General features: G+C 51.3%; 1 protein-coding gene across 4 annotated transcripts in view; it reads left to right on the top strand.

Moving 5' to 3' along the window:
- CHST13 (carbohydrate sulfotransferase 13) overlaps nt 1-18,878 on the top strand; it is a 36,522-nt gene extending 17,644 nt beyond the window's left edge. For 2 of the 4 annotated variants that reach the window (XM_031042951.2, XM_034065901.1), the window contains exons 2-3: nt 15,120-15,196; nt 17,538-18,878. In XM_031042951.2, coding sequence (XP_030898811.1) covers nt 15,131-15,196; nt 17,538-18,383 — 912 coding nt within the window. In that variant the 5' untranslated portion in view covers nt 15,120-15,130 and the 3' untranslated portion in view covers nt 18,384-18,878. Of the gene's footprint in view, nt 1-15,116; nt 15,197-17,537 lie in introns of all 4 variants that reach the window. The other 2 variants (XM_034065902.1, XM_034065900.1) reach the window with 1 other exon arrangement.
- Nucleotides 18,879-19,417: the final 539 nt, after the last annotated feature.

The following is a 19,417-nucleotide window of genomic DNA, read 5'->3' as shown; positions in this document are numbered from 1 at the left end:
GGGACTGGCGTCCATGGAGAGTTGAACACAGAATTCCCACCCTCTGTGGTCCATAACAGTCTGCTCTCTCCCATACACGTACCTGCACATGTGGAGCTTGCACTGCTGTAAGCAGGGACACTGTCTCTGCCTCTGCAGCTTTGGGACAAGTCCAGATTCATCTATAAGCCCTCTGCTATTTCCCTGCTGTTTCACATGGATCTATTAGTTTTTCCCTTCTTCAAATACATCTGTCCCCTTGGCACTAAAATCCTTCCATGGGGGGATGGCTGGTGGGAGGTATTGCTAAATGCACCCTACGTATGCTGCTGCCCTATGCAGATGTCCCTCTTCCGTGATGCTCCTCTGCAGATGCCTTGCTTCAGAGCTGGTTTTCATGATTTATTCTGGCTGGCCCAGTTTTTGCTCTGTTTGCACCCCATATGATTCCAGTAAATGATCCACTAAAATCATTTGGAGAGCTCTGATAAATGGGGTTCAACCCCCAAATGTCTCCTTTGCAGCCTGGACTCACTCTGTTCTCCATCTCCCAATTGCCTGTGACTTCCACTGGGAAGCCAAAATCTCCGTCTAAATCAAAGCCCTACATGGGCAAAGGTGGGATGAAAGAGTTGCTCTGTATCCCAGGAGCTGGGTGGCCACTGCTCAGATAAACTCCTCTTTCTGCATGCCCTCCATAGGAGATCACCCAGCGTAGGAGGTAGTGCTGGAACATGTGGTTTGATTTTATTTCTCTTACAGCTTTAATGAGCCAGGGAGCAAAGACGATGCTTCATTTATTGCGTTGGAAGGAGAGCGTGATGCTCTGAGGGGGCACACAGAGGACATGGGAACAGGGAAGGGAAAGGGAGCCAAGGGATTCGGTGTGAGGAGTGGCTCTGTGATTAACCCAGCTTTGCATGGAACCAGCAAGCCAAGGAGACCTGGTAGCCAGATGCAGTGGTTAATATCCACAACTGACACCCCTCATTTAACAGCCCCCAGATTCCTGCTCCCCTCTTACTGGGCTGAACCTGGCAGAGCACAGCAGTGCCCTGCTGTGTGCTGTGAGTCTGAGCCCTGCAGACAGTGCAGGGATTGCAAAAAGCAAACAGCACAGAGTCCCTCCTCACACAGTGCCCTCAGCCCCAGGCTCTGACTTGTCCTGCCTAAAGAATGGACTTTCAGTGTGAGAAGTCTGCGCTCGCAGCCCAGAGAGCTAACTGTATCCTGGGCTTCATCAAAAGAAGCGTGACCAGCAGGTCAAAGGAGGTGATCCTGCCCCTCTGCTCTGCTCTTGTAAGACCTCACTTGGAGCATTGTGTGCAGTTCTGGTGCCCTCAACATCAAAAGGACATGGAACTGTTGGAACAAGTCCAGAGGAGGCCACGAGGATGATCAGGGGACTGGAGCACCTCCTGTATGAAGACAGGCTGAGAAAGTTGGGGCTGTTCAGCCTGGAGAAGAGAAGGCTGCGTGGAGACCTCATAGCAGCCTTCCAGTATCTGAAGGGGGCTATAAGGATGCTGGGGAGGGACTCTGCATTAGGGACTGTAGTGACAGGACAGGGGGTAATGGGTTTGAACTTAAACAGGGGAAGTTTAGATTGGATATAAAGAAGTTCTTTAAGGGTGCTGAGGCACTGGAATGGGCTGCCCAGGGAGGTTGTGAATGCTCCATCCCTGGCAGTGTTCAAGGCCAGGTTGGACAGAGCCTTGGGTGCCATGGTTTAGTGTGAGGTGTCCCTGCCCATGGCAGGGGGGTTGGAACTGAATGACCTTAAGGTCCTTTCCAACCCAAACTCTTCTATGATTCTGTGATTCTAAGTTGGTGATGGGCTGTGATCAGGACCCCAGCCATGCCATCGGAGAGCCACCTTGAACCTGGTGCTGTCCTCCTGCCCGCCCAGCCTGGCAGGACCAGTCGATGTGGGCACATCTTTATGCTGGTGGGCAGGTTACTGTGAGGGAAGCAAAGCTCTCCCCCAGCATAGAAATGAGCAGGTTTCATTTTCCCCAGTCCCTTTGCATTCCCCCTGGCTGGGGTGAATATCCTTTAAATACCCCTGCCTTAAAACCCTTTTCAGTTCCCACCTTTTGAAGGCTCAGAGGCAAAGATCTGCCTGCATTTCAATGGACCAAATCCTTGCCTGGGAAAAGGAATTCAAAATCCATTCAGTTTGCTCAAATCCACACCTTTTAGCTTGCAGGGATGGCACGGAGCAGGTTTAGCTTCAGGGCACAGAGGTGCCCAGCCTTGAGCCAGCCAGTTGGGAATTCCTGCAGCCTGACTTGCCTGCTCCTGCTTCCCCCTGAGCATAATGTTTGGATGAGCTTTGATTAGATAAACAGTTGTTAATTTACGGGCAGGCTGATGGGAACCTGGCTGGGAAGAGGTGGGAGTTGGTGTTCCCTGGGAGAAGAAAGCAGTGTTTCTCCTTGCAGGTTAGTACTGCAGCAGCTCTTGGGTTTGGCAGTGATATATGCATCGAGAGGGCTCATCACCATGCACCTGTGCAGGAAAGCCTGGCCACATAACCCACATCCTTCGGCAGCTCTGTGCTGAGATGAAAATCACCGTTTGGTAGTAGAAATGGTTGAGAATCTGATTTTGAGTGTGTGTGGATTCGGTGTCTGCCCAGGGTCCTTCCTGACCTCAGGCACCAGCCATTCCCAGCCTCTGCTTTGCCTCTACCCTGTGAGTGATGCTCCGTGATGCCCTGGAGCAATGAGAGACAAATGCAGTCAGTGTTCCCAGTGATGCTGCTCTGCCTGGTCACCATCACCAAGCCCTCATGATGATGTGTCATAGGTTTGAGCAACCTGCTCTAGCGTGAGGTGTCCCTACCCATGGCAGTGGGGCTGGAACCAGATGATCTTAAGGTCCTTTCCAACCCTAACTAATCTCTGATTTAAGGTGGCACTATCCCTGCAATGACTTCAGTGGCAGGTCAGCAAGGCTTTAGCCTGGGCACATCAGATGGGTCACTCTACTCATGGTACATTAGCATGGAGGTGTGCCATGGAATGTTCTGGACCTTCACAGCAGTGCATAGGGCATGGCATGTGGGTCCCTTGTCACCTGTAGGACAGAGGGATGCTGAGGCCTCTTGTCACAACAGTGCTCGCAGCTTGTTCTTCTTTGTAAACGCTAGTTGATTTATAGCCCTCCATCTCCTGGCTGCTCTCCCAGCCCTTCCAGGGATCAGGCAGTGGGTTTGAGTGGTCTGCCCTGGAATGCTGCTCTCCCTGTGGATTTGCGGCCTCACTACTAGGAAACCTGATCCAAGCCTGCTCTCCAGCCAGATATTGCTTCACTGACCTTGCATGAAGATGGGTGATGTTGACATGAGGTTCAAAGGTGATGTTTGTGTGGATCTGCAGGGAGTGGGTGCCTCTAGGGCTGGCTCCCCTGTTCTGAGGGCTCTTTTCAATGCAGGACCTGGGAAGTAAGCACAGATCAGTTGGGGGTCAGCAATTCCCCATCTGCACTCTTACTGTGGTGCCTTACGGGCTCTGCCCCCTCCCCTGGCCGTAGGGAGCATCTCTGCATGGTCATGTTCCTGTATGGTGCGAGCAGGCGGCGAGTTGAGTCCTGCACACGTCTGCAGCGCTGGGCTGCTCCTTCTGGCAATGGGGCAGGGTAGCACACTCACTGCTGGGGCTCCGCCAAGTTTCTTCTGGCAGTATTGGAGGGATTGATTTCCTTTAGCTTAATAGGATCAGCAGGCGCAGGCATTGTGAGCCTCAGACAATGCTGGGGGAGTTCTGCTTCAGATGCCCATGAACAGCTACTGCTGCGTGTAGGTGCAGGACCCCCACTTCCCTTCTTCCTGAGGTGTCCATTGATCGCTCATTCCCTGTAAAACAGAGATGTCTTCAGAGCATCTGCTGCCCTCAGGCATTCCCAAGGCTTCACAGACAACGGAGAGGCAAATCCAACAACCACTCAGGCAAGTTGCTACCAGTGCTGCTGGATCCATTGCGTCCCAGTGCTGCAGTGTCCCTGGAGATGCTTGTATCACACTAAACATGCTGGCTGGGGGGACAAGGCTCTTTGGTGGCCTCAGGCAATGCTCACTATTAAATGCAGCAGAAGCAGGCTGTGTGCTGAGAGGTTACGTGCTGGAGATGGCTCTCCCTAGTCTCCAGGAAGATGTAATTCACTCCTGGCCTTCTTTACAAGCTCATGCAGCTCTTCAATGCACTGTACAGCCTCTTGGTGTGTATCTTGTGGCAGTGTCTTCCAGGTTAACAACCTGCTGTCATTTAGAGAGGCAGGACACAGCCCCTCAGCTGCCCAGAGCATGGTGAGACCCATGGAGCAGAGCCAGTGCGTGCAGGGTGCTGCCTTGGGAAGGGTTTGCTGCATGTGCATTTCTTGCTCGATCTGTTCATTGAGGCTTCCGTCAATTGCAGAGCTGACAAGATGGCTTGAAGCACATTAAACAATCACATCCTGGAGCCATGTGATGCCAGACTCCTTCTTCCTATGTGTGTGCAGGTAACCTGTGTGCTGAAGGCATCTGCTGAAGCAGACCTGATTGCAGGCAGGTCCTGAGCAAGTCCTGGTCCCGCAGCACATGGCTTCAGCTGAGCAGAAGGTATCAGGCTGGTGCAGATGGTCTCTTGGCTTGGTAGATCCATGCTGCTCTCTGAGCCCAAGAGCTTTCTGCAGCAGTGACTTGCCTGAGCCTGTCCCGGTGATGGGTGCTGCAGAGGCACAGACAGCACCGCAGTGCACAGGGAGATGCTGGGTCTCTGATTCAGCATCACCAGTTGAAAATCATCCGCTGTGTATCCCGGCTGGAATCTCTGCTTTGGCACTACCAGCACAAGCCCTTCTGCTGCAATTCCTGCTGAGCAGCAGACGGGAAAGGAGGAGTTTATTGACAAGGAATGGAAATGCTGGCGGGTCAGGCTCGCATTATATATGCTGGCAGCCAGCTGGGGCCAGGAGAGCGACAGGCATAATGGGAAGGAGAAATTGCTCTTGGAAAGCTTCTGGCAGGGCTCTTAGGAGGAATTAACCATTTGGAAGCATGAAGTTGCAGGGTACTTGTGCACAGATATCTTATTTGCTCGCAGAGGGCTGTATTCCTGCTGGATACTGGGAATTCTGTTTCCAATAAAGATCTTAATCACAGTGCTTGTGACAGCAGAGAACTGGGCACACTGCCCCAGCAAAATATATCCCCCCTCCTCAGATGCTTGTGATCCTTCTATTAAACCATCCTGACATCTGGCTCAGGCTGGTACTAGGTGAGCAGAGCATCCTGCCATTGAGGAGACAGGAGAGTGTAAGAAGAAGCACTGGATGGACTGTCCAGAGTGTCCAGACCAGCTGCTGTTGGCTCCGTTCCCCACAGATGATGCCTTTGGCACGTCTCTTGAAGCAGCTGGATTCTTTCTGTCCCTTTCTGCATGATTTATTGTGAGCTAACCCCGTAGCTGTCAGCCTTTTCTATCACTTGATTACAGTTTCCCTGGATGATCCTGGACTCAAGTTGTTTAAATTGGGATTGAAAAGCCTTCCTTGACAAACAAGAGCCTGAGATGTCTCTGGGTATGTCCCTGGGTATGGCTGGTGACGCTGTGTTGGTCCAAGAGGTGCCATTAGTGAGAAGTGAGGAAACAAAGGCCGTGTGAGAAAGCAGGAGTCAAGAGAGGAAAGAGCTTTCATGAGGCTTCAGAGAAAACAAAGAGCTTCCGTATGTAATTTTAGTATCTTCCTAATGGCGTTGGCAGAACCTCCCGGTTCATCAGGAGTGATGCTCAAATGGTTTTAAAGCACATCCAGCAGACAGAGCTCTCAATCATAGTCGCTTCTGGAACCAGCGACTGCCAGTCTCTACAGCCCGCACTCCCTGAACAGGAGGCATCTGGCTGCAGCCTGGATGGAGCAGGGATGTCAGGTTCAGGAGTCTCTTCCAGGCACTTGGTAGAGGCTGGAGTTGTCTCCTGTTAGAGGGAGGGGGAAAAGAGGAGCAAAAATAGTTGGGATAATGGTTATTTTCCTTCCCAGTGTGTGAGACACTCAGCAGAAATCTGAACTAGTGCAGGCTGTGCAGACCCCATCCCATGTCAGGCGTTTCATGTTCTTTTTGTGGCGGCTTAAAACAATGCTGACAACACCCCCCCGACCTCCCAGTGCCTCTGTGGCTGCTGTCGGAGCAGTTTGTGCAGCATATGAAGGATGGAGCTGGCTGCAGACCCATTGCTCCTAACCCAGTGTTCACTGCAGGATGCTGAGCTCGCACTGCACATACTCTGTGGGCTGGGTTTGGCATCCAGGCACGAGAAGCAAAACACACACAGGAGCCCATTGTCCCTTCTGACACGTAAGTGTCCCTGCAGCCTAGTGGGATATGTCCATTGTAGGGTGCTGGTGGGACTGCCAGCAGGGTCACTCTGGCTTGCACACATCGGGTGGTGAAAGGCTAGCACCATGCCCTCTGCTTCCTGCTGGATCTGTAAGAGGATTCATAGAAGTGGACCATGGAGGTGACGTTGTCAGCAGTGCTTGCCATGGTTCTTTGGAGAGCATTCAGCAGAGATCCCTCTTTTTTAGTGGTTTGGAGGAAAACCAAAATAGCTCCGAATGCTGGCCTGCTGCCCCGCTCCCATCTCACATCCCCTGTGGTGCTGAATGGGACATGCAGGCTGTGATGTGGCAGTGGTTGGCCTCACCTTGCGTCCTGTTTCCAGCCATGGTGTGTGCCAAAGGCACAGCAATCCCTGAGGAGTGAATCATAGACCTTAGGCAGAAGCTCTTCCCTGTGAGGGTGCTGAGGCGCTGGCACAGGGTGCCCAGAGAAGCTGTGGCTGCCCCATCCCTGGCAGTGTTCAAGGCCAGGTTGGACACAGGGGCTTGGAGCAGCTGCTCCAGTGGAAGGGGTCCTGGCTCATGGCAGGGGTTGGAGCTGGAGGAGCTTTAAGGTCCCTTCCAACCCAAACCAGTCTGGGATTCTGTGGTTGAATACCCTTGAGGCTTCTGAGCTGCCCACACCTGTTTGCACTCAGACTTCTGTGCTTCAGGGCCCTGGGCTGTGAGTGATTTGCACTTTGTGGATGGTGTACGTGCCCCAGTGTAAGGCAGAGAGAGCTCCATCCCTCAGTGCAGCATGCTGGAGGCACTGCCATCCTGTGAGCCATGGCACAGGGTCCCAGACAGCAGATGACTCTGCAGACATCAAGGATCTCACAGACATCAGTCATCTCATGCACAGATAAAGGCAGGTGTACTTGGATGTTTGGTCCTACTTCAGTTCCCGAGGCTATGCATTTCCACCCCAGACATTCCCCACAACCTCTGGCAGGCTCGGCTGTTCCCTGTCTGGCTGGAATGAGAGCAGGACATGTACTCATCCCATCCATCACTTTCCATAGAGAATAGCTTAGGACATTCATCCACACCCTGCATTAACATTTCCTGAAGGCATCTCACTCCTTTGCCCAGGTCTTGCCCATGGACTGCTGCCTGCCAGCAGAGCACATCCCGAGAAGAGGGAATGGTTTTTCCCATTAAAGGAGGCATGGTCAGTCAAATTATCCCATGTAAAACAGTGAGTCATTGTCCCCTCTTCACAGTGTGGTTCTTGGCTGGATGGAGACAGTCCTTAGTGCCAGGGAGCCTGGCTGCTGCTACCATGCACTGGTGCCACACAGCCCTGGGACTCTGGAGAAGCTGCAAGGAAGGGATTGCACACCTTGTGATGATGCCCAATACCTTAAGATCTCTGCGTGCATAGGAGCTGTGTGGTTTGGGACCGGAAATGCTGCAGGAGGGTTTGCCCGGATGATAGTATCTATGGAGCATGTGCATTTGGAAGGAGGTTGGAAAATGCTCTCCCTCCTATCTGAGAGGTTTGTACAGCAGGGCTTCCTCAGGAGTGAGAAGTGCCACCTTAGGTGATTGCCTGTCATACCTCTTGTTAGAAACATAGCTGGAAAGGAGGTACTGGGGGTTCTTCATCAGCAGAGACATGGGCTGACAATGAGAGCTGGGGATGGGGTGTCCCATCACCTTTCAAGAGCCATCTGTGGCTGCTTGGAGTTGGCCTTAAGAAGGTTCCCAGAAAGCCAAAAGTGTCCTTTGGGGAAAAGGGGAGGAAGGTCTGTGCCATAGTGGCTGGTAGGGCTCCATCGTTGTGCAGCCTTCATCCCTCTTCTCACCCTGAAATGATACTTCGGCACAGCAGGTAAAACATCACTTTTAAGTGACGCTGGTACATGTGGTCTTCAAAACCGTCATCTCCCATATGGAAGCATATGTGGGGTCATCCATCTGAGCTGATGGGCGAAAAGCCTATTGTACCTGGGCTGTTCTCTGTGTAAACCTCCTCATAGGCACGTCCTGTCTTGCCCAGTTCAGGTTTGCCTCCAAGCTGCTTTTATCTGTGGCTTTTCCCTTAGCTTTGTGGGTAGCCTCTTTGCAATACATCCGTGTTTATCCCTCTGCAGTTTCTAAGTGCTGAAAGGTGGAATTACTTGGTTTGGCTGTTTCAGAAGGGCTGGCAGGGGGGGGATGGTAGGTGATATGTAGCGGTGGAAAAAAGCCTGAGCTAAGCTTTCAAGCATCCCTGTGCTGCTGGGACTCAGTTCTGTCTGATCCAGCAAAGTTCAAGTCACTTGGCTGGCTTAATTTCTGTCAGGACCACTTGAACCACCAATTGGAGCATTCTCCTGATGGAGAGCACTCCTGTCTCTGGGTATGATGCTGTACTCATCTCATTCAGCAGGACCTCTAAACAAGGAGCCAAAGGTCCCAATGATCTGTTGCTCAGCCCCAAAGCAAGCACAGGTATGTGTTTTACAGCCCAGCTCGTGTGGGTACCAGTGGGGAAGTGCCTTTTGCCAGCGTGTAGCAGTGATCTCATAATGGTGAAAGGAATGAAATACTCTTCATTAAACCCTTTGATGGACAAGCAGTTGAGCTTCAGACTCAGGTGTGTGTTTTAATCCCCATCCCTGTGGGAACAGGCCTGTTTGGGTTGTCTGTGTTCCTGGGGGGTGTGACACCAATGACAGTTGCCAAGATGCTGTGATGCTCCTTGTGAGAGGTGGCTCCTGGCTGGAGATGGAGAGGAATAACAATGGGGGCATCCATGTGGTGTCTGTGCTTGAAAATGGAATTGTATGGCCCAAACCCAAGCTACCTGGAGGCAGTTTCTGAGCCTGAAGGTTAGGATGCAATGCTGGTGAGAGAAAAACTGATTCAGTGGTTTCAGAGGGGCAGTTGAGCTTCCAGGTCCTATATTGATGCCTGGGGGTTGTGCTCAGCTGGTGACATGGAGAGATGCCGTTAAATCACTTGATGGCTTTGCAGGGGACAGGGATGAGCCTGCCTGCAGACCTGCCCCAGGAGCTGGTTGTGTCTGAATTCACAAAGCTGAAGGGTGCATTTAAGCAAATCAAGCCTGTGGCTGTTGGATTGCTTTTCCTTTCTAGCATTTCATGTTTCTTGTATCCCTGGCTTTTTAGATGCAGTACAAATGAGCAGTTGCAGGATTCCAAGTCAATTGGATTGCCTCTTTGCTGAAGCCAGAGGTTTGCATTCCCAACTCAAAACCTTACAGTAAGAGTAAAAATAGTGATGGGTGCTGGTTTTAACTCTCAGAGGTGCTCCCTTAACTTGGAGGGGGTGTGAATGACAGTATTACCGTGCTGTTTCACAGCTGAATGCAGCATGTAGAGTAGCAAGCGGTCACTGATTCGAGCATCTCCATCAAAGAAAGGTCACTATCTTCAGCAATGTTAAGTAACTGGAGTTTGCTGTGGGACTGTGGGTTTTGGGTCTCTGTTTCTCAATGTAGTTCTCTTTAAGATAAACCAACCCAACAACCAGCCCTTGTGCTTATGTGGAAGTGAACAAATGTGTTCTCCACCAGTATGAGCCCAAGCAGAAAAGCCAGAGCTTCTTAGAATGAAACCACTTCCTTGGGACCAGCACTGCTCAACCCAATAGCTCTGAGCCTTCCAAGCAGGGCTTTCGTTTCCCTCTTGGATGTTAAAATTGAGATTTGCAGCCAGCGGCTGCAGCAAGGGCTTGGCTTTGAGTAACTCTCTTAAATGAGATGGCAGGATCCTCTCTGTGTCTCTTGGGTACAGTTAGTTTAACAGCAAGGAGCCTGTCTCCATGAGGCTGCGTTTCTGCAGTCAGGGATGAGTGAGGCATCACTGCTATGACTGAAGCACTTGCTCATTGCCATTGCAGGTGCTGGAGAGGCGTCAGTGCTGTCTGGAACAGCTCATTGCTGTGTCCACAGAGATCCAGGTCCTCATTTCTGGCTCTCCCAGTGACTGATCCCTTTACACTATAGAGCTCTGGCTGTTGTTTCTCCTTTGGGTAAAGAGCAGTTATACTGTTCTTATTTGTTTCTCACTGGCAACTCTTCTTTCTCCCTGCTGCATGCATGCCATGTGTGCCAGGCAGCCAGTTCATGTCACTGATACCTTTCCCTATGTTCGGATCCAGAATCCATCACAAATGTGAAGCCATCACAAAGCCATCACAAATGTGAAGCCATCACAAACATGAATCCATCACAAACCCACCGCAAATGTGATGGTTTCACATCCCACTTCCCCAGGTTCGGAGGGGGTTTTTGGTCTGAGATAGAGCATCCGCTTCCCAGTGGGACTGCAATGGGAGCTGAGTCTTCCTGCAGCCCAAGCAGGCAGGAGCCCCAGTCACCCACAGGGAGCTGCAGGCTGTCATTATCCCTCAGCCAGATCATTTTGGGTGAGCAGGCACCACAATTTGCTGTTGTCTTTTTTTAGGTTTTGGGCAGACACAACAGGAAGTGAAGCTGGGGCTGTGAGACAGCAGCGGGGTCAGGATGAGCTGCTTGGGGCCCCTGGGTGCATTCTCATGGGTGCTGTCCCTTCACTTCTGTTGGCTGGAGACCACTGAATCTCCAGGTTTTAACCCTCTTCAGTGTTTCATATTGGAGACCACAAGTGTAGCTTTTGGCTCCTCGTGGCTGCAGGGTCCAGCCTGGAAAATGCCTTAAAGCTCCATCCTCCAGCCCAAAAGGAGTTGGGATTCTTCCTGCTGCATCTCGGCCAGACTCCCACAGAGCTGGGGTTTCCAGACCTCTTCCAAGTTGGCACTTCAGTCAGGGCATGAAGATGTTCTGCATGTGAAACACTTCCTATCCTTCTCTGCTGGCCTGTTCCCAAGGGACTCTCCCATTCTGGCTCAGCACACACATCCATGGGGAGCAAGTCCTGGGATCGCCTGATTGCCCCACAGCCCTTGTCATCAGCTCTGGGTCTGCCTTGGTCCCAGGAGAGCAGAGCTGTCAGTGCTGCAGGTGAGGGGTACCAGTGCTATGGGTAATAGTATTGATATCTTTTTGCTTCCGTGGCAAATACCTGGTATGTTTCAGGACTTCATTTGCCCTTTTAGATGACTGGAAGCTGATAGCTCAGAACTGATGCATCTGGGACCTCTTGCCACTTCCAGCAGCAAAGCAGCAGAAACTGCTGAATTCCAACATTGTGACATTAAACTCTATTGAATTTCCACTCCCCTGGTCCAGGAAAAAACTTGAGTTTCCCTGTTTGGTGTCTCTGCTCCCTGCCATGCCTGCCTTTCTTAATGCTTTGGCCTCATCAGTTCCTTCTATTTCTGTATCAACTCATTACTCCAAAGTAAAACATCAGAGATGGTTTACTGGACATCTGCCTTCTGCCCAGCATTTCCCATGTGCATGCTGCCTGCTTTCCAGTTGCTTGCATCCCTTGGAGTTCGCCTTTTAAACCTCATCTCCTCTGCCTGAAGTGCCTATTTCCTGCTGTCTGCTGTATCTCATGCGTTATATCTGGGTGAACATCTACCACATGAGCTTGATCTATGGGAATGGCTTATTTTACTCACAGATGAGGTTGCACGGGTATGAGCTGCGCTTTGCCAATGCCGTGTTGATTTTATTCCCCTATCTACTTGCACCCACGTCTTCTCCTTGTTTTCTGTCCTCCAGACTGTTTTCCAAAGCCGTGGTAATGCTGATGTCAGCCTGGCAGGCTTGTTGCTGCCTGAGCCCTGTCTCCAAGCCAAGCTCTTTGGTTCAGGCACTGGATTTGCTGTCGTCATTGCAGAGAACCTCCCTCCGTAACAAGGAGTCTCTGCAGCCAAAACAGCAAATCCTTTCTCTGGTGCTTCCAGAAGGCTGGAATGGGCATGATCCAGGCTTTCCCTCGCCTCACACATGTCTGGCTGTCTTTGCAATCAGCCAGCACACCTAAAGGTTCACTTTAGCCTTTTCCAAAGAGAGCTGGCGAGTCACTGAAACACGGATCCTGCTGCAGTGTCGGTGTCACCCCACTGCAGAATAACTTGGGGATTGATGGGGCAGATCTGTGCTATAGGGGGAAAGGCGGGAGGGAGCACGTTGCCTTTTTAAGCTCTGAAGGAAACACTGGAAGCACTGGTAGCACAGGAGACTGAAATGGGTCTGAGCTCCCTTTCAGGCTCATCTTCAGTGATTTCTCATCGATGATGGCATGGGGGTTTTTGGTCACTTGCTCTGCACCATCCTTATTTCCTTACCTCATCCTTTGAGGACACAAAGGGGACATTTCCTTTTTCAAAACGTTTTGGATTTGGGTCATGGACAAACACTGTCTTGGTACTCGTGATCCAAGTGGTAACCCAGCAGTTGCCAAGGGCTGATGTTTTCTCCTCCTCAGAAACTCGATATAATTTGGCTAAGTGCTATCTTTGCTTTCGGATGCAATTGTGGCAATGCTCAATTTTCATGGATTACCACTGCACGTGGTGGAATCTGGGAACCTCAGCAACAAGCTGTAAAGTCCGGAGGAAAGCCAGGATGCAAATATCTTGGCAACTCCCCCATGATGGGAGATCCTGCTGTGCTCAGGGCAGTGGTGCCAAAATGCAGCACCAACCATTACTTTACCCAGATGATACTCCCTCCTCAACACTGCCATATCTTTCAGTATTCCTTGGCCTTCCCAAACTTCTTGGAGTCCCAGGAGCATCCCAGGGGTGGGTAAGCACAGGGAATGGAGTGAGTGACTTGCTTTCAGAATGAATGAGTGGAAGAAGAGGGATGTGTAGGTGCCATTGCCCATCTGAACCATCGGATGGTTTGAGGATGCTCTGTGTACAGGCAGCCTGTCTCCAGTCTCCATTCAAGCACACATCCCTGGCTGTAGGTGTCTGTGGGTATCTGACCCCTGCAGAGGATGGATGCTTTGGTCCCAGGGGCACATACATTGGCTGCTGCCCTCCACATGCTGCGCATGGATGCGTCTGCTGCATCCCCCTGTGTCACAGGGTTTAGCACTGTGTCCAGACCTCATCTTCATGCCTGGTTTTCTCCTTGGGATGCTGGGTGCAGTATGAGCAGCAGTTTCTGAGGAGGTGGGAGGCTTCCCTGCAGCTGGAGCCTATGAAAACCTGCTGCTGGGAAAGAAGGGTTTGGCGTGTGCCTGCGGCAGGGATGGTGTCATTGCTTTGGATGACAGATGCAGTGAGTGTGGAGCACCGGAGTCATCCACTGCCAGCTCTGGCTCCTCCAGCCACACAGGAGCGTCCTGGTGATGTGGTTTTTACCTTTGTTGCTTTCTCTTCCCATTTTTCCTCCTGGAAGCCTGTAACAGCATGAGCACAGTGGGATCCCAAGGGGGTTGCTCCTGTCCGGAGAAGGCGCCTTGTTCCCCGCCAGCTCTTGCGCTGGGAAAAGGCTGGAGGAGATCCATCTTGCAGTATTTCTGCTGGGGCTGTTGGCAGGAGGCATGTGGAGTGCAGCAGGCTCTGGCCAGGCTTGTTCCTCTGCCTCAGCAGCACTGAAAGGTGTAGCATGGAGCAATCAGAGCATGGATCTGACCTGCCCAACCTCTGCCTGCTCCACTCTTTAACTGCAGATGTGCTTTTTGTTCACCCTAAGGAGCCTCCAGCCAAGCCAGCCTGCTCCATCCCTGCCATAGAATGGTTTGTGTTGGAAGGGACCTTACAGATCATCCACTTCCAACCCCATGCCACAGGCAGGGACCCCTTCCACTGGAGCAGCTGCTCCAAGCCCCTGTGTCCAACCTGGCCTTGAACACTGCCAGGGATGGGGCAGCCACAGCTTCTCTGGGCACCCTGTGCCAGCGCCTCAGCACCCTCACAGGGAAAAACTTGTGCCTTGTATCTAACCTGAACTTCCCCTGTTTAGGTTTAAACCCATTCCCCCTTGTCCTATCACCCTGCCCATGTCCTGTACCCTTGTCCATGACCTGACTCTACACCAGACGCTGAAGCCTTTCCTGGGATGGCATTTCCCTGCATCCCAGCGCAGCACCAGTAGGAGCAATTTGCATTTCTAGCAGCTTCAGGTCAGTGTGAACCAGCCAGGGTTTGTTATATCCTTCTTAAGTAAGGTTTTGTGGTTGATGCACGTGTTAATCTATAAACCAAACGCCTCCACTTTGCTTTACTAAATATAGGAGAAGTGTCTGCTGCGCTGCAGGGCTTGCAGACAGCGGGGTCACACTCTTAAACTAAACAGGAGTTTATCAGCCCCAGCAAGGAATGAGACTCGGGTTCAGTGCTCTCTGCTTGCAGATTGGACCTGCAGTGAGTTAAGTTTTCAAGGTCTATCTCATTCCATGTCATTTGCAGAGGGCTGAGCCTGGAAGTGTGAAACAGGGCACCTCTGGGATGAGCATCTTGCATACGTTGGGTCTTGCACTTATCTTTCGTTAGCACAGATGCTGTTTCACCCTCCTGTGGGGTAACTGATAGAGGGGATTGAGGAAGAACCCGAACCTTCATGTTGAGTCACATCTCGGTCAGTGCAGTGCTGCAGGAAGTGTCATTTCCCACAAGCACACAAGCATACCGGCACTGCTGATGAAATCTGGTGAGGTCAGGCCATTATTTCCCACTAATTACAGCTCCAGAAATGAAGGATGTTTCCTTTAGACCCTGGTGACTTTGTGCTTTTGGAGCAGTTTTCACTTAAAGCAAAATATAACACATGAAAATGAAGATGGGATTTGGATTTTTTTCCTTGTGGTTATTTAGGTTCAAAAGATGCCATCTGGGGCTTGTAGAACAAATGAGCTTCTGTCTGGTGGTGGTCAGTGAACTAAAAGATCTGATTTTTCTCTCTCCTTTTCCAGCAGAAGATGGGGTTATGGGATCAACCTGGCAGGGGAAAGCTGGACGCAGCCCACTCCAGGCCCTCTATGAGAGTGACCAGGTAAGGGAGATGATGGGTGAAGAGTGAATGGAGTGATGGGAGTTGATGCGTTCTTTCACTCCTGCAGTGTATGGGGCACTGAGCTGTCTCTGACTACCCCATAATCCCCATGGCTGGACCTCTGGCCATGTCCATAGGGAAGGATCACACTGCTTTGGAGTAATTGTAGATAAAGAACTTGGCTCTTGGGCAGATGCTTTCATTACTTGTGGGCTGAGCTGGGCAAACCTGGGAGGTTTCAGCATCTGAGACCTTCAAAACCAGCTCTGGGCCATCATGGCAGGGCGAGAGCATCATTACTGCATTTCTGAGCTAATAATGGGTAGATGCTAGTAGATTGAGTGCTATATATATGTACACGCATGTATATGCATATATATATAAACCTGGACCCAGCCATTTGGGGTTTATAATCCTGGTCTGTCTGAGCCCTCTCTATCACCTTGACCTGTGCCAGCCACTCTTGCTGAAGAAGGGGCAGCCAGGCACAGTCTGTGCAGGGAAGTGCTCCCTTCCAGGTTGGCTTAGTGGGTCCCTGCCTATGCAAGGATTATGCAGCAGGACAAACTGCAGTCACTGCTTGGCCTCATTTCCATACATGATGCTTTGTGTTACTGTCTAGGTTGATACTTTTATGTCTATAAGCAGCCAAATTAACATTTTCTCTGGGAAAAACAGCAAGCGTGGACTTCCTTGGCTGCGGTGCCCGCAATCCCTAATGCTACTGGAATGTCCTGATATTCCATCCTTAAAAGGGATAGTTAATTTCTCTGGCTTTTAAAGAGAAGGAAATGAAGGGAGCAGTTATGCTCTGAAAGAACTGCAAGACTTGCACTTATTCCTGTGGGTGGCTATTGAGAAGTAGTCACATTTCTTTGTTGCCATGCCTGCAGACAGGGTATGTCTGTCTACCTCTGATCCAACAGTACTGAATTATGGAATTAAGGGAAAAAAAATAATCACATTATTAGAATGCCTCTTTATTTCTTTAACACTTGCAAAAGGGGGTTCCAGTGATAAAAGGTGATGGACTATTGTCTCTTGTCCAAAATGAGCAAACTAAAGATGTTTCTACAGGAAGGATTGGCTGTGTTGCAGGGAGGTGAGCTATGAGAATGCTTCTTCAGCTATGGTGTTATGTGTCATTTCCTCTTCATATCCAAGTAATAACAGTGTCAAAGTCATGTCTTGATAGCAGTTCTTGTCCATTAACCTGCATTTCCTCCACCTAAACATTTTCCCTTATCATCCCCCTTTTGGAAGGAGGGATGGGAGGCTTTCTCCTGCCCCTAACTCAGGTTACTGCCTGTGAGCTTCCTGGAGAAAGTGGTGACTAAAGTGACCTGGACAAAGTTATTTCTTTTGAGGTCCATAATCCAACAATCCATCCCTTGCAGGAGGAGCTGTTGTCATGTTGCTACATGGGGGTCATTGCATTGCATTAGAGCAACATCTCCACAGGGCCAGAGCAGCCCCCGGGGTAAGAAACGGGTGGTGAAGCTGGTTGTGTTTGTGGTTGAGGCTGTTGGAGGTTTCCAGTGGTGATCTCAAGGCTGAATGTGAAACCTTTCACCCCTCGTGAGCAAGATGGGGAAGGAGTGGGCAGGAGGAGGAGGAGGAAGGGACATTCCCCCTCGGAGTTCCTGGAAACAGTTTACTTCCCCAGATGTTTTAATGATGTTTTGGGAGTTCTGATGAAAACCATGACAGGAAAGGTCACGTCCCCATATCTGGAGGGGGGAAGTCAATGCAGCAGCTGCCAGGCCTTAATGTAAAGGCCAGATGGGATAAAGACAAAGGACCATATGTGGACTCCTCATCCCTGTGGACAAAGGAGGCTGTGACCAGTGCTGAGGCATTGGACTGGCCCATATGGAAGAAACCTGAACCACTCAGGAAGGGCTCCACTGTCATCTTCAGCAGCACGTCCATTATGCCCTGCCACCCCACCTTACCTCCCAGTGTTAGCCCAGTATGAGGGGGATGCTGTAACAAATATTCCCTTTATTGACTCTCTGCACTACCCATTCTTCCCTCACCCCCTTTAACTTGCCTCCTCATCACACTTTATTTTTTCTTTTGCCCCCAGCAGATAGAAGGCTTAAATGCACCAAATCAAGCTGTGTTCAAAGTCAACACCATCCCCCAAAATCCCACAGGGGTGACTGCCATACCCAGGAAAAGGGGATGGAATGGGGACAGTCGTGGGCCAAGTCTTGTGTGTAGGGCATGACTGAAATAGAATCGTAGAGTAGTTTGGGTTGGAAAGGACCTTATGTTCATCTAGTTCCAACCCTGTTGCCATGGCCAAGCTGGTGACCATCTCTTTCTTTCCCCCTAGTTTGAGCAGTCGTCGCTGCAGGCAGTTCACCAGCAGAGACGGGAGCTGTTGAGCAACATCTGCAACCGCTACACCCGCAAGCGGCGTCTCCTGCGCCCGGATGACCTGCGGCACTTGGTGGTGGATGACACACATGGGCTCCTCTACTGCTACGTGCCCAAAGTGGCCTGCACTAACTGGAAGCGGGTGATGATGGTCCTGACAGGGCAAGGCAAGTACCGGGACCCACTGGAAATCCCTGCCAACGAGGCGCACGTCTCGTCCAACCTGCGCACCCTCTCCGAGTACAGCATCCCCGAGATCAACCACCGCCTGCGCAGCTACCTCAAGTTCCTCTTTGTGCGGGAGCCCTTCGAGCGCCTGGTCTCGGCGTATCGCAACAAGTTCACCCGCAGCTACAACACAGCCTTCCACAAGCGCTACGGCACCAAGATCATCCGGCGGCACCGGCAGGAGCCCAGCGATGCGGCGCTGGAGCGTGGCGATGATGTGCGCTTCGAGGAGTTCGTCTATTACCTGCTGGACCCACGGACGCAGCGGGAGGAGCCCTTCAATGAGCACTGGGAGCGGGTGCACTCGCTCTGCCACCCCTGCATCGTCCACTACGATGTGGTGGGCAAGTACGAGACCTTGGCTGAAGATGCCAACTACATCCTGCAGCTGGTTGGGGCCGACACGAGCATCAAGTTCCCGTCTTCATCCAAGACCACCAGGACGACAGATGACATGACGGCCCAGTTCTTCCAGGACATTAGCCCTTTCTACCAAAGGAGACTCTTTAATTTATACAAAATGGACTATTTGCTCTTCAACTACTCCATCCCCTCCTACCTCCGCATCCGATGAGGCAGGGACTGGGGGGAGAGGTGAGGGAGAGCTGGGTCACTCTCATCTTGCCACAGTTCCTCTCCTCCCACCCTGTGCAGATCTCTTGGTTGACTTCCTCCCTATGCCCTATCCATTATGGTCTCCTGATCCTGATGGTCTGCACATCCTGATGCTGTGTTCATGCACGGTTTGGAGGGAAGGCATCTCTCAAAACACGGGGGCTGGAGCTTTCCCTTCCCTTTCCCTCCACCCTTCATCATCTCCTGGGGATGGTGGTGGGACCGGACATTGCTGGGTGGGAGAGCTTGCCTTGGCTGGGGACTTTCTTTTAACTAAGAGACTCCTCTGTAGCTCCAAGTCTTGGGAAGGCTCCTTTTTCGGGCAGGATCCCTTGAGGTCTTTCCCCTCCTCACTGGGCTGTTTGGGGTGGGCATGGCATCTTGGGGAGGGGCAGGGTGGACTGTGTCAGAGACTTGCATAGCTCCTGAAATAAAGCAATAATTTAATGTAAGTTTTTCCTCTCATTTAAAATGGCTCCCATCTTTTCTTTTTGGCTTTATTCTTCTCTATCCTCCCCCAGCTTCCCACTGGGAAAGGCAGTGCTGTGTTACTGTGACCACGCATTTCTCCCCGACAAAGCCTGGAGGGCTTTTTTGTTCCTTTCCTTCCACATGGGATGCAAAATACTCCAAGCAGAGAGAGGAGCAGGTTTGCAGCAGGTATGTGCTGATAGAGACACAGTGCTGTCTCCTGAACAACAGTGGGGCACTCATTGCCTCTGTGTGTGTGTGAGGCTGGATTTCTGCTCAAATCCAACAACCTTCCTGGGTTTTAAGAGCAGGTGATGAGTGTTCTGCAGAGCTGTAGGTACAATCCATGTGCAGTGCCTGCTCAGTGAAATCACATCATCCACAGTGTCCTCCCATGGCTTTGCAGCTCATCGCCTGTCCCCATGCATAGCCAGGGCCTCCTGCATGGCACTTGGTGACCACATTGCACTGGGGGTGGTAGAGCAGGGGACATTATGAAGTGAGGAGGCTCATAACAGTGAG

Source organism: Melopsittacus undulatus, chromosome 9, assembly GCF_012275295.1.
Source record: "Melopsittacus undulatus isolate bMelUnd1 chromosome 9, bMelUnd1.mat.Z, whole genome shotgun sequence".
Lineage (NCBI taxonomy): Eukaryota > Metazoa > Chordata > Aves > Psittaciformes > Psittaculidae > Melopsittacus > Melopsittacus undulatus.
Note: the sequence above shows the minus strand (reverse complement) of the source record. Positions and strands in the feature narration are given on the sequence as shown.